Source organism: Cottoperca gobio, chromosome 10 (assembly GCF_900634415.1).
Source record: "Cottoperca gobio chromosome 10, fCotGob3.1, whole genome shotgun sequence".
Taxonomy (NCBI): domain Eukaryota; kingdom Metazoa; phylum Chordata; class Actinopteri; order Perciformes; family Bovichtidae; genus Cottoperca; species Cottoperca gobio.
In genome coordinates, this window is record NC_041364.1 from 5,902,430 (window position 1) to 5,918,658 (window position 16,229).

Here is a 16,229-nt window from a genome sequence, read left to right on the forward strand (position 1 = left end):
ATGACTCACTACTTCAGGACTCGGTGAGTCTCACAGTCTGACTCCATGAGAAAGGATACAGCCATCCAGCCTCCGACATACATACAAGCATGTATATGTGTGTGTCTCACACACACACACACATATACCTTAAGATCTACCTCTAGGCAGATAGCTCCCCTCCCCCGTCTCTTTTGTGGTGACTGAGTGACTGGAAAGAGTGAATAGGTTAAATGATCATGTGACCTATTTGACTGAAAGAGTGGCACTTTTGGGGGGGCTCTCTTTCTCCACAGTGAACGGGTGAATGGTGCGTGTGAAGGGGTTAAACAAATGAGCGATTGAAGGAGTGAAGTGTCCGTGCGTTTCCCTATTGCCTCCCCTGCTGAAGCTGTAATGAGGCCTCCGGGAAGATGCTGAGGGCTCTTCACACAACTCATAAAGAGTCTTTTAGGCCTTTCGGTAGTTGGCTCCTTTTCAGCGTCTGTGTGGGAAAGCTCTCCGAAAAAATACATTCTTGTTAGAACTCATGTCAAAGCAAAAACAACTGCAGCAGAACACACTCCACATTACTCTAGAAAAAACTGTTTTCGAAAAGAAAAAAGGGGGAGCTGGGATGAACGATGAAGTAATAATCTGCGAAAAACTGGAAACAGCTAGCCTGTCCAAAGCTAACAAAATCCCCCTAACACCGTCACAGCTAAAGCTCACTATTTAACTTTCTCGTTTGTTTATTCCTCACATTAAAGGAAGTCTAAAAAAGACCTCACTTGCTCAAAATGACTTCAGGGAGATACCGTGCACTGCCGCTGTCTCCAGTCGAGCTAGCTAGGCTAACTAGCTGCTGGATGTAGCTTCATACTTATCTTACAGACATAGCAGTTGTGTTTCATTAAGACTAATTCAGGATTTGAAATGAGTATGTTTGCGTGTTTGAGGTGCTACCACACAAAGATAGCCACTATAACTCATATCAACTCCCAAATGCTTCTTGCTCCAGTAACTGCAGCCAATCGCAACACTCAAGTACAGACTGCCAAACATTCCTTCAAACCTGACATCACAGACAGCATGTTTATATTTCTCTACAGTCTTTGGTTTTTAGGTCACTTATTTAACTGACAAGTCATTTCTGTTAAGAGATTAGATTACCACAGCTTTATAAGAATGCAAAATAAATACCCTGGTTTCTGAGGTTTCAGTTTGTGCCATTTTACTGAATTTATAAATATTGTTCTGCACGTGATGTGAATGTTCTGCTGGTATTATGCTTCAGCTACAGCAGCACACCAATGCTTGCAAAAGAAATTAATAATAGATTTTAAACTCAAGAATTTTCACAGACATTTGGATGAATTTAAACCTGTTTAACACCCACACACACAGCCAAATCAATGTTTACACTGGCTTCACGGTTTATCTTAATACATGCTTTGAATGATGATCAACATTCCTCTCTGATACAACGTATGCCTGCGTTAACCTGTCCACCCCGTTTCCTGTAAGCTCCATTTTATTTTCTGCCAAATAACATTTTGCATTTAATCTTTCCAATCAATATTTCTTTCAGTCACAGCACTCGAATTGCAGATTTGGATTCTGAAAAAAATTCAATTTAGAAAATAGGCGTGTCAGCGTGATTCAGAGTTCTTTTGCATTTAATTTTAGCACACAATGTATTGAAAGATGGAGGTTTTGTCTCATGAACATTAATTGTGATCCAGTGCACTAAATTCACATTTAATTAAATGCGGTAATTCTATATATTTTTTACTTTTCCTCCTATCTATTCCTACATACAGTGATTTCCCACAGCAACATTTAAAAACCTCCAGAGAAGGGGCATGAGCTTATCACGCTGCTGTCACAATAACCATGAGTTGATTTTACAGAAGTATAAAAGCAAGATTAAGTAGGTTGTGTAACTTGTTTAAAACATTGCTCTGTATTGGTTTATTGAGGCAGCTTCTATTGAAGGAAACATTCTGTATCGAGAAGGAAATAGGCGGTGCTAGCGGCTTGGTGACAGAAGGACTAGTTGCTGAACAACAATGTATTTGCTTAGAAGCGTGATAACCGAGTGTGTCACGATAGATCTACTGGCATGTTGTCTGTCATCTCATTCAATAAAGAGAAATTAAAGAGGCGAAAAATCCCGTTAAAGAGACACCTGTTTTGTTTACACTGTGACAAAATAAGGTTGATTAAAAGCGTGTCAAAAGAATCACATATTCTTCTTACAACTGCAGAGAAATCCACACGTGTTAAAGCAATGTGTTCTCTGGAATGAATTGATTTTGCAGCAAATTGTTGCTCTTTTGAATGCTGATGTGACCTTAATCCTGATTCTCAGGCCAGCTGCCAGTTTTCTAACCAATTAGGTCGTTAATTGCCTTCCTGACGATAAGTCACTGAAATCAATAAAGACACCTGACACGTGTACCTTCAGATGTCAGAGGAGCCGGTGGGCCAGAGTTTGCCTGTAGAGCGGCTCCCGGGTTGAAGCGAGACAATTTGTCACAGAAACATTGTTTCATTGGTATTCCTCAAACAAACAAAAAAGACCCTGATAGAAACAATGTGCGTGTCTGGAATCTTTGTCTTGTCTTTGATTTCTGTATATTGTTTGCAATTATGAGAAGCAGTCTGATCAATCGTAACAACAACGCAGTTGTAAGTAGGGTCATAACATTGCTTTGTTGTGCTTTCGGCTTGTGGTCTCATTCCCCACAATGGAGTATTGATTTGAGATGTTAGAGTAGGGCCATGTGCACCAGAAGGGTTTTACCCAGGAGGTCTCTCTGAAATCAGGGCTTGAAAAAGTCAAATATTCCAAGATGAATGCAGAATATTTACCTAGATGTGGATGTTTTTGTTACACTGGTAGCGATGAAGATTAGCCTCTGCTTCACAAAATGATAAAACTTCACCGGTTCCTCATATACTTGAGGTTTTTTTTCCAATAATCACAATTATTTAAGAAATTCATGCAAAATGAGATAATAATTTAATTTTTAAATTACTCCGATAAGCAATACCACACACTCTCCGACACACTGTTGCACAAACCTTTGGCAGTGCGAGTATAATCAGAAATGTAATGCACAATAAAAGTACTAAACACTAAAATGACCGTTCGATACCGGTACATTTTATGATGCGTTTTACATCGTGTTTGGTAATTCAGTCATCACAGCTGTTCCCTTTTCACAAGACCATAACTAATGTTAGTGATTAGGAGAGAGCATAATCGTATCGAACGTGAAGTCAATATCGGTTGTAGTCATAAAGTTGCATTGTTGTGTTTCAGTGGCTGCAGTAATTCAGACATTCTGTCAGTGTATTGATCTGTGTCTGTTAAGGCTGATTGAGCGTAATAGAGACTAATAGAAAATTCACTTTATTACACGCACACACTCAGCCACACACCATAAGAGCTCAGACTCTGTGGAGCCAGACACAAATAGATACAAGTGAACACAACTCAAGAGCAACCAGACAAACGTACATACACATGTGGGCTTTTACTGAGTTTACATTGAGCTCACTCCAAGGGACTTGAACAGAACACATAGATTTTTCATGACTTTTTGATCAAAACTGTGACCTTATGGTTAACATCCCAAGGCCGCATCGCACCGTCTCAATTACTTCAACACTCAGACAATTGGGATAAAAATGAAGTTATAACCTTGGGCTTTACGGTCGCAGGGCTTTGGTGAGAATGTAGAATATTGCTTTATTCTTGACACACAGAATAGTAATAGTTTATTTCATGAATAAACCACTTGCTAATATTTGCTGGCATGTAGGACAGATAATATATGTATTATGAAACATAAAATATATTACATCGAACACATATAATAGGAAGAAATGCAGGCAATTTGCTATTTATTTCTGTATTTTTGTCAAATATAAAAAAGGTTGTAACATCCTTGCCAGAAGCCGTTTTGCAGTATTTATTTATTATTTAAGGTATTTTTCATGCCTGGCTTAATATCCAAGATGTGGACCTCTGCAAATAGACAGTTAATCTTGTGTACATGTTTGTTTCTGTGTATGAGGGAGGAAAGATTGACGAGTAAGGCTCTGACCTCAGTGTGTAGGCTGCAGCAAAGACACATATGATAACATCCCTCTCCTTCCCTCTCGGTACACACACACACAAGCATGCACACACTCACACACAAACACGCACAAACACATCTCCCTGGTGGGTTGCCTCTAAAGAGTCTCCTCCATCACTGACTGCAAAGGCCCATTTACTGCAACAGAGAGACCGCTGCACACACATGCAGACACACGCAAGCATGCACTATACATGCTGACTCAAGAATACACTTAATAGTCACACACACACACACACATAGGGGCATGTATACGCACACACATACACACACGTTCAGGGATCATGGATCTATCCTACTGCAGCGGTCACTGCAGCCTATCTCAAATTAAAAAGGAAAAATCGAGCTGAATAAGCATTTTGTAATAGAAACATTGTGTGTTGGACCAGCCCTTCAGCTCTTGTTTTACTGTGACTGCAAAAACAAAATGTTTCTTTCTCTCGAATATTTAATCTGCAGGGCGGCAGGCTTCTATCAACACATGGGCTTTGTGGCTACATGTGTTTTAAAATATATATATTTTGTTATTTTGTTTGGAGGACGATATGAGAACAGAAGAAAAGTACAAAATATTACCCAATGTAAAATAAATGTCAAACAAAGACAAACTGTTACTTGTTGACGCTGGACACTCCCTGTTAGAGACGACGCCTCTTGTCTTAGAACTCAATACTAACACAATAAACACAATAGTCTGACTAACAATAATATATATCAAGACATCCGCGTGTCTTTCAGCAGCTTATTTAACCTGTAAATCAAGTATCTTAAACTATGTGGCTCCACACGGCTTCAGAATATGAAGTCAAAGGTTTGCGAGACAAGAAGTTTTCTCACTCAAAAGCATAACGTCACTTTGGAAACAGCGGCAACACAGGATGCTAATACATTAAGTATTTTCCAAAACCATATAACATCAGTTTTGAAACATTTGTAAATGGGACCGCGACTACACAGCCAATGTTCCGGTTTGCACTGTGTGATTTTGTGGTGGAAGTAGTATGTAGTATGGTGTGTTGGGCTCTGTCAAGGCTGCAGGATTATAAAGCTTAGACAGACATGAAGTGGACTGCAAAGCCAGTGGAAAGTCCTCATCCGACCAATCAGATACTTTACACTGTAAAACCAAAGACTTGACTCACATATTGTAGAGATACACAGGTGTAGGTAGTCTGGCCATTTCCTTAAAGCGTATATATCTCTTATCACACCATAAAAACATCACATTTCTGTCAGATTTGAGTGTTTAAATTGCACAAAATGAAGGCAAACTGTGACACATTCAAGTATTTTGTTACGATGCTTTCACTTTTAATAAACGCTGAACTTCCTGCAACAATTTGCTCTCTTTGCCAACATGTACATATATATTTTTTTGTTCACTTACAATCTAATAGCATCTACAATTTGTTTTAAGAGTGCAGGCATGGCCAGAGGCAGTGTAAAATAAGATGGGAAAAAACGGCCACAATATAAAACATAGTTGTGGACTTCTAAATGATGTTTTTAGTGTTTATCTTGGCTCATGTCAGTCCGGTCGCTACTTTATTAAGGCAGAGAGATGTGGACTGGGGTTGAACAGAGTGAGTGGGAGAATAACTGACAGTGAAATTGCAGAGGGAAATTATTGTTATTTCACAATTAAATTATATATACTGGGTGGAATCACCCCTGACAGGGCTGACCATACTAGTACTCCTAATGTGTGTGTGTGTGTCTGTGTGTATGTGAGAGTGAGTGTGAAACTTTATCCGTCTACCAAGGCCACTGAGGCTGTACTGGCAGGGAGGGGAATGTAGAAAGAGAATCGGAAGGAGAGAGAATTAAAGAGAAAGAGAAGTAGTAACATCAACAGAGTGAAGCAAAAACAGTCTATTTTAAGGCTGAGTGGGTGTTAGTAAAAACACAGCTAACCCCCGGTAATGAGCCGTTTTTTGAACAGTTGCGACGACAGTGCGTAAAACAAACCATCCTTGATTTTTGCTGGCGAAATCCAAAACCTCACCGTGGTCACTCTGTGTGTTTAGGCACAAACATATTGCAGATGCTGTAGAAAAAACAAATCCTCTCATCTTGAACTGGCCCATTTTTCAGAGAGAAAGACAACCTTGTCCTTGTCTGAAAGCATTAAAAACACGTTGTCAAACGTGAAAAATGAATAGGTTTCGCTTATAAAAAATGGCCGCCTCGGTTCTTCATCCGTCCTGAAACAATGACTCTTTGAACACGCGAGGTTTCGGATGATATGTAAAGTAAACTAGCCCTATTTTCTATCCAGTGAAATTAATGATCCATGAAACTTGGGCAAAAACACAGCACAGGGTTGCACCGGCTTGTGTTGACGTTGGCTCCCACAAACCACCAGAAGAATTATACTGTAGTATGAATTGTAGAAATCTCTGGATTTCGAATGTAACAAGGATCTCTCACTTACTCATGTTTTCAATGTTGACTTTCTCCTGTAAAAATGTAACTTGGAGCTACATTTGAACAGCCACACAAGTTATAATGAGACGTTTTTATTGTATTTTTTTGCTGTATAATCTTTCGTTTTTCTTTACCCAAATAAACCTGGAAATATATCCGTTTATTTAGATTATTAAATAAAATCAAGGAGCCAAAAGATCTGGCTGAAAACGGATTTTAAGGATGTAATTAGCAGCTCAAAGTTTATCCATGTACTGTTTTTATTTAATTATAAGCACATCTGGCTCAATACAAGTCGTTTATTTGTATTATATCCCACCTTTTTGCTTCACCTTTTATTACTGGAAGACATTTCTGATGTGTAAATGTTGCAAGAGGACCTTGTTTCTAACCAAACTCCTCCTTCAAATCAGAAATCAGTAAAAACCAACAAAAACAGAGCCTTTCTTAATGCCTCCCTGAAGAATTCGCTCTGTTCCACATAGTGTTCGCTGCATTACGGCCTCGTAATGTAAGTTGTATGTCTTTGTCCAGTCTTGTGTTTTGCTGTATTGTATTTTTAATGCGCACTGCTTCAGTCATGAGGGACTTGCTTGCGCTCTACTATATTTCCCCCTCTCCTCGAGTGTTTTGAATATGCAGCTTTACCAGCCTGTACGAGTCTGTCAATGCAATCTGATCCCCCCCCCTCCTCCTCCCCCTCCGCCCCGTGTGGATCGTTTTGATGGAATAGCTGTCTTTTCTGCATTTTCTTCCCTCTGTTCTCATTTCTCTCTCCATTTCTGTACATGAAAATCACAAAGAATCAATAGGTGTTGAGTTTCTCCAGCGCTCACACTGGGATTGCTCGTGTGTGTGTGTGTGTGTGTGTGTGTGTGTGTGTGTGTGTGTGTGTGTGTGTGTTGTGTTTATGTTTGCCTGTAATGACAGTCGGTCTTGTTTTTCATTCCACTTTAGGTCGATACTACATATGAGACAGAATATAGTTTATGAGAGAACTAATAGTCAGAGACAGCAGTGACCTGCTTAGGAGTTAGAGATGGAAGAAACACAGATGTGTGTTTGTATGTTAGTGTGTGTGTGTTTTGTGTCTTTGCATATCAATAAATAATACGTTTGAAACTCTATGTGATGACTTGGCACGATTGCGGCACCCTGAACAGAAGCTCAGCATTTGCAGATGCAGTGTTTTGCAATTGTGATGATGTTTGAAATAGTACCAGTGATGTTTGTTTGATTTAAATTCAAATCAATTGTATTTATATAACCCAGAATAAAAACATGTGTTTCAGTGGGCTCTACAATCTCTACATCATTAAAAAAATTAAAAATAAACCTATATCCTGAGACCCTCAAGAACATTTTGACTTTAACATCCTTAAGATAAGGAACAAAGCAGCATCTCTCTTCGAGGACAATAAACTGAACAAATGTCTTCAGGCAATTCTAAATGCTCTTCAATCAAACTAAATGACTAAACTAAATTCTTCATTATGTCCACAGGAGTCAATTTGAATACTGGAAAACCATTAAAAGTTCATATTTAACCATGAAAAGTCATCATGTTGGGCTTTAAACCACTTTTTTAATCGCTTATAATTTAGTTTATAGTTATCTTACAATATTCAGTTATTTATAACATCTAAAAAAAATCTAGATGTTGTTTCCAAAGAAGCAATATCGACTCGGGCCCCTTATTAAAGGTTTAATATCATTTATTGTCCTATGAGTCATTTTCCGTTCTCAGATTATTTAATTTGTGCAATTTTCCAGAACCTGAAGCGATAAAACTATCCAGTATTTCACAAGAAACTATTATAGAAGACCCTGGAAAAAAGCAGAATATGTTTTTGATTCTTTGCTGTTCTATTAGCCACCTCAGAACCCCTGAGGAATTCATTGTGTGACCCCTTTGAAGGAAACCACCTCCATAGACGAAGGTTCTTGTAAACCGAGTTATTCAAGAGTGACTCTCAAACAAGATTCCACAAACGTGGACATTTGAGAGGTCAGGGAAAAGGTGACAAACTCAAATCTACTTTCTGGATAGAATTTAATTGAACCTGCATCAGAGTGTAAACCGCCAGAGCAGAAATTGGCACCAGGGTCTTATTTTTCTAACAATCTGTTTTTCTCTTTTCTCCCCCTTTTTCCCTCTCTGTGTTTCCTCGTCCAGCACCCTCAACAACAACAACATCACCCTCATCCCCCTGTCCAGCTTCAACCACATGCCCAAGCTGCGGACACTGTGAGTATACCACACACACACACACACACACACACACACACACACACACACACACACACACACACACACACACACACACACACACGGAGAAAACGACTAACATATTCTGCAGATGCTCACACACGCGCACTCTGTGGTTGCACATTAACACATACACACATGCACTGAGATATATTAGTTCCTACTTTCATGCAAAGTGAGGAAGCACAGACATGCACTGCGAACACACAACAAGGCAGCAGGGTCTGTGTGTGATCATCTTATCGTGCCATAATAAGAGACCAACTCTTCTATTGTTTCATGACTGTGAATAATCATGTGGCCATTACACACACACACACACACACACACAAATAAAGACACACACAGAGATGGATACACTGACGCTCACACACTTAAGTAATGTTAGCCTCATTAATACCACAAGAAAGGCTTGTTTAGGCTCGATAGTTGCATCTGCTTTGATTCATTAGGAGAACCCTCCTACACTGACGTTACTGATGTGAGCGCACACACACACACACACACACACACACACACACACACACACACACACACACACACATACAGTCATGTTCCAACATTAACCCAAAGCGAAATCATCCTTTCAGATGATTTTACAGTTGCCAAGGCGATGGCACGACATCTCAAGGGAGACTACCCATAATCCCATGGGACTGTCTCTGAGCTAGACCATTGGTTGCATTCCTGCTGGCCACACTGGGGTTGAATTCTGCCAAACCAGCGTGCACAGAATGGGATTTCCTCCCCAAATCCCATTTCTAAGAGGCCCTTGTGGGGTCACTCAACCCTACTTCACATTCACAAACGGGGGGGGGGGGGGGGGTTTCTAAATACAAGCAGAATAACAGTCGCAGAAGTCAATTTATCTTTTACGATCATTTTCTCTGTTCAACTTTTAAACGGCGGCATCAATCGACAGCCAATCACGTGGCAGGGTTTCTATATTTCCTGCGGCAATACGGCTTGAAATCAGCCTTTTAAAATTGGATTCAGTCAGCAGAGCAGCAGCGCAGCAGCAGCAGAGCAGCAGCGCAGCAGAGCAGCAAAGCAGCGGCCTGCACAATGAGTACAGAGTTACCAATATCTTTTAATCAGAAGCCCTTTGTCTGCTTCTGTTTTCTGTCAGGACTGAGGGACTGTCACCTCGAGTTCCTCGTCCGTCCTCTCCTCTCCTCCTCCTCGCTTTTTGTTTATCTCATTTAACATTTTCTTCTTTAATTGTTCACATCTTCCTCAGTTGCTCCAATCTTTCTTCTCTTTTCAGTCTCTTCTATCATGAATGATCTGTTTTTCCCATCATACCACTTATTTCCTACCTTTCAATATCGCTGATATTCCCGTCACACTCTTCGTGTCCTCCTTTCTCCTACATTCAGCTCCTTTCTCTCTTACCAACTTCTTCCTCTGTCTCCCCTTGTCCCCTTGTCCCCTTGTGTTTCCTTTTCTCCTCCTCCTTTTCTTTCTTTTTCTTCCTCTTTATTTTTTGTCCTCCACTCCTCTTCCCCATCTCCTTTATGTCAAGTTTTATATCTCAGTACATCCTCCTCCTCTTTGTCCGTTCTGCCACACTACCTCTTCATCCTCGTCCTCCTCCTTTAGCTGCTTCTTCTCTATTACATTTTGTGTCCTTTCTTCTTTGCTGCCCTCAGATCTCAGTATTGAATTTGTTGCTTTTATAAAAACGAGATGTCCCTGATTTGATTAGAGGGGACGTTGGATACGTGTGTGTGTGTTTGTAGAAACTTCTTTCTAAATGAAATGGATTACCTCCCCTGCCACCTTAATATGTGACTTCCTTATATGGCTGCTTTTATCTGTAATCAGTTCATTGTGTTATCCTCTCTATGTATTCATCCATCTCTCTGTCTTCCTCTTCTTCTGTGTTCTCTCTTTTTCTGCAGTATCCATATTCTCTATTAACGGTAATGATCTCACCGCATGGTGTTTCTCATTCAGAAACTTGAACCAATGAAAAGATTAGAAATCCCACTGCTCTATCCGTGTGTGTGCGAGTATAATTCACTGTACTCAAGATGTGCTCGGTAACCCTCTGGAGCAAATACTAAGAATAATCACACACACAGAAACACTATGCACATTGCCCTTAGTCACCCGCAACCAATAAGCTCAACAAACGCTATCACTAACTTACAGCTACACATGAAATACAGTCCACACACACACACACACACACACACACACACACACACACACACACACGCGCGCACACAGCACTCTCTCCATGCCCCCTGCCTCTTCCCATTCTCCCCTGTGTTTTAATCCTACTTGTCAGTAATTAAGGCTGAGCCGGGGGTGGGCCAGGACGTGGCTATCTCCATGCGGGGGTTTGACTATAAACTGGATTTATAATGGGAGAGCGGTATTAAAACCCACTGCCCCCGCTGCTAGCATCAATGAGCCCATCTCTGTTCCATAACAGGATTTGTCCTCTGCTTTATTACAAAGGGAGGCCTGTCTTCTGAAAGGCTAGATATCCCGGCTGGCATATAATACGCTGACAAGACGTTCTGCTGTTCATCCGCCCTCCTTCTCTCTCTCTCTCTCTCTCTCTCTCTCTCTCTCCCTCTTTTTTTAAGGTGTCAAAAGTGCAGCCCGTAGAGAGTCTCAGCTCTGTGAAACATCACCTGATGCGTTCTATATTGAGTTGTACCATTTAATTAATGCTACAAGTGAAGTTTGAAAAGGCTGTTAGTGTAATGTTACTTGAAGTATAAATTGGCAATAGAGGTTCTCATCAGCATCTGATAAGATTAAGTGATGTGAACAGATGAGAGACTCTTCCTTATCATTTCATTTACTCACTCTGTTGCAAAGTATAATGCAGTTTAGCATAATGCGTTAAAGCATCAGCTAACAAAAGGGCTTTTTTTCCCTTGGTTTTTAAATATCCATCTGATTTGTGTCTCCACCTCATTACAGTGGAGGTAAATATTATATATATATATATAATATAAAGTTTCTCAATTAATTTATTTTCTTTAATCTATTTCTGTCTTTATTTGAATGTTGTCTTTCTCACCTTCACTATTTGTGTCCACTCTCTTCCTGTCTGAATCTTTCCTTCCTCCCTGTCTCTCTTGTCTGTCTGTTTCTCTCTCTCTGAATAGAATTTGATTTAGCCGTATGTGTCCTCCCTCTAAAGGGAGTCATATTGTCACAGACCTCTGGGAAATGAGAGTCGAGGATATTACGCTATTTGTATGTCTGAGTGCCTGTGTGTGTGGTGTGTGTGTGTGTGTGTGTGTGTGTGTCTGTGCGTGTGTGTGTGATTCAACTAAGCAACATCTCACGAAGCGGCTGTGTGAAAAATAGAATCGACTCGAATACATTTGTTCTTATTGATGTCCTCATCTTAACTTCACAGACTTTTTGAGAGACCTCTGCTTCTAGAAAGTGCACATATTTCTGATAGGATAACTTCTTGGAAGGATAACTTCTTGTGTTCATTTCTTTCCCCATCTCTCTCAGGCGTCTGCACTCCAACAATCTCCACTGTGACTGTCACCTGTCCTGGCTCTCTGATTGGCTCAGAGCCAGGCGGGGCTTGGCTCCCTTCACCCAGTGCATGGCCCCCGCCCACATGAGGGGCCTCAATGTCCCAGATGTTCAGAAGAAGGATTTTGTCTGCAACGGTAAGCTGACATCAATACACATACGCACGATGTTCAATAGAAATATCAAAGAGCCTGTCTGAAGGACACACTGCAGTACCTTGCTTAGTGCTTATTGTGGCATGCAAAGTGATGATGTGAGTCTTTCTTAAGTCAACGTGGTAATAAAAGAGGCACGCTTTTAGTTTCACCCAACATTTCTTTTGAATCGGTTCTGGAACAAAACCCATGAAAATAATTTTGGAGAAAAGCCGCCAGATTTTCTCTCCATTGCAGCGACTTTGAATTGGCACTGAACTATAATAACACTTTGAGAGTGAAATTAAGCCTCTAAAGTAATGTTTGACCTAGAACTATTGAGCAACACGGATATAAATACGACATACAGAATGGATTCAAGTGCAAGTTCCCGGTTGGATTTAGTAGAGACTCTGACGTAGAGGTCAACAATACAGGGAATGTGATATACATAAAAGTCTTTATTACAGGCGGCATTGTTATCATCTACAGACAGCTCAGCATCGAGTTTATGGCACTGAAATAATTACACCATGTAGAGCGTGTAATCAGCTAAAAGGCCAGTATAAGAGCAGTAGCGTTATCAGCAGCAGATAGTACAGACACTGTTTATCGGCCTCTGATTCAGCTCTCGGTTCTAATAGCCTGTCAGGCTCTTTATTAGCCTTTAGCCTAGTTTTCTCTGCCTACATGCTCCATGGAAGACCTCATCTTACTGCTCTTTCTCCCTCCCTTTTCCCCCCTTTTCTATGTCATGTTCCTGTCTCCCTCCCACTGTTCCTACCCTTCCATCCTATTATCCAGCAATACTTGTGTTTACATACTTTGACTATTTAGCACTAATGTTACGTTTATATTGCCGTTTCTTCTCGTTAACTTTCATACCCCAAAAATAGCAAGTCTCCCCCCTAAAAAGCTGCCAGGATGCAAATGCTTCTGAAACAACACAAAGTCCGTCATGGGATACTTAAACTCTACCCTGAAGCTGACACTTATCTCATTGAGAGAAACTGGAATAAAAAAACAAAAGCTAAAATTTGATTGCAGAATTTATAGCAGTAGTTGTAAAGTAAAAGGAGCTGCAGGCATGGAGGAATCTCCTATTCTGTGCCTTGTGTTTGGAAAGCCAATCTCTGTTTGATTTGTGATTTATATTATTGTGTGTGTGTATATGTATATTGCTGTCTACAGGTCCAGCACAGACCGAGTTGAGGACTTGTGTTCCTCAGGCAGCCGTGTGTCCACCCAGCTGCAGCTGTAACAACAACATTGTGGACTGTCGTCGTAAAAGCCTCACTGAAATTCCAGCTAACCTCCCAGAGAGCATCGTGGAGATGTAAGTCTGCTTTATTGTACTTACATGCTACGTGTGTCATGTGTGTTACTGACTGACTTGACCTTGCATAGCATTTCTCAATATCCCTACAGTCTTTTCAGACATTTGTGCACAACTGCATTCTGGCCAGATACCAATGATGGACCCTTGTACATTATTTGCTATTGCGCGACACAATCCTGTGGCGATTAATTGAACACAACATGTTTTACTGTTATACTGGTTGTATTCAAACGTGTGTATGTAAAATAGTAGAGATGGGATTCTAGTCTACTGAGGGAGATAAGATTAGCAATAGCAGCGGATCTGTGGCACACTGTGAGTTTTGCAATGGCATCTTGTTTGAGGTTGCAGCAAAACTCTTTCTTCTCTCTCATACACTTTGCCTCTTTTTCTCCCTCCTTCCCTCCTCCTTTCTCTTACACACATTTAAACACACACACACACACACACACCGCACAGTGGGACGTGTTTGATATCCGTATTGATCGTTGTACCCTGTTTGTTTGTACAGAGGACAGCTGGTTGATTGCTCTCTGAGTAAGGGAGCAATTCTCCCCCGCAACGCTACGCCAATACCTCTATACCTCCCCAGCATAAGTAATAGATTCACACTCACATACACACCAATGCAAACGCATATATGCAGACACACCACTTTTGTATGCGCAAACAAAGTACGCACTTGGGCACAAATTATACTTACACACACATTCTGGGACGGTCAAACACACACACACACACACACACACACACACACACACACACACACACACACACACACACACACACACACACACATACACACAGGCTTTGCGATTGAGCCACAGGCTCCAACACATGTCTGATTCAATCTCTTGGACACACATACAAGATACATAGAATTAGCATTTGATCTAGTTTAATAAATGTCGTTGCTGCAGCCAGAAACAATCGAGTATAATAGGATGATGTATTGTCAGTCCTCTAAAAGGGACAAAGTCATCTTTCTGCATGATTGTGGCAAGAATCACTGCCGTGTGTGTGTGTGTGTGTGTGTGTGTGTATACAGCATGCAACTGTGCACTTCCGTGTGTGTGTGTGTGTGTGTGTGTGTTAATCGTCTCTTCAAGTCAAATGCATTCATGAAGCAATTTAACAAAACAGCTTTGTCTCAAGGCATTTGACTTAATTAGAACATCAACATTGTGTGTGTGTGTGTGTGTGTGTGTGTGTGTGTGTGAACATGCTCACCTGCCAAACCCATCTCCAGTTTCAGTTGCCGTTTAATCGCCGCCTCACCTTATAGATTTTTTTTATATTGCCTCTTAAAATGTCTTCCCTTTAATACATCCTTTGATATTGAGCCTTTAAGTGTCTTTGACTCAACCTTGTTTTAAGGCCTCCAGATATAATTTACTTGATGTGTGTGCAGATTGTCTCTGTCAATATCACTACTTCTTTGATTTATTTTGACCCCTCAGTAGAAATAAGGTGTTGTTGCTTGCCAGGGGCTTGAGGTGGGGGGGGGATTTAGAAAGGGACATGAGCCAAGAAACAGCCACCTGTAGGGATTGTGTTTCATTCAAAGCCTGGACCCTGTAAGCGTTTCATAAAATTAAAAAAAACACCGTTACTGTACAGACTGGCAGTCACAGGTTGGTGCAATAAATTCAACTAAATTGCATTTAATCCAGGTGCATGTGTTTAAAACTTGACTTTGAGTCCATGTCATAAAATATATAGGATGTAGTTAAAGACAAACAGGGATGCAAGATAAAGATACAATAGATATACAGATATATAGATAGGTAGGTAGGTAGGTAGGTAGGTAGGTAGATAGATAGATATTCAGGGAGACGAGTACAGATCCATGGAGATTGGAGGTTAAGAGCAAGACAGGGTGGGGTCGGAAGAGGAGGAGTAGAGGAAGGAGAAGTGTGGATTAGTTCCCATTTATCATTCTGACAGCTGACCCTGTGGCTGGCCTTGGGACCTCACCGCATCCTCCTCCTCTCCTCTTGATTTTTCCTCTCCTCTGCCCTGTTGTCCACACTTTTCCACTCCTCTGATTTCTCCGTTGTTGGCCTAATTTCCCTCTTCTCACCTTTTGTCCTGTCCTTTTCTTCTTTTCTTTTACTCTAATGTTCTGCTTTTTATTCTCATCTCCTGCTCCCATTTCCCTACATCCTTCCCTCCTTTTCATCACAGCAGCAAGCAGCCATGAAGAATGCATGAGCTGCATAGATAAATGTGTTTCCTGGACCATCAGGGGAGCCGAAACCAAACTACAGTACATTTCCCCAAACATTGGCTTTGTGCCTAGTTCTGATGGCTCCCCACATCCTAATAGATAGATTACTACCACTGTAGTGTACAGAGTTTGCAATCTTCCAGAGAAAGAGAAAGATATGTAATAGATTCCCTTTGGCCCGTAGACTAAAAAAGTTGAGGAA

General features: G+C 40.8%; 1 protein-coding gene across 1 annotated transcript in view; it reads left to right on the top strand.

Moving 5' to 3' along the window:
• Positions 1-16,229, top strand: part of LOC115015001 (slit homolog 3 protein-like) — a 70,468-nt gene continuing 54,239 nt past the window's right edge. Inside the window, 4 exon segments of the mRNA XM_029442164.1 lie at positions 1-23; positions 8,713-8,784; positions 12,298-12,461; positions 13,650-13,794. Coding sequence (XP_029298024.1) covers positions 1-23; positions 8,713-8,784; positions 12,298-12,461; positions 13,650-13,794 — 404 coding nt within the window.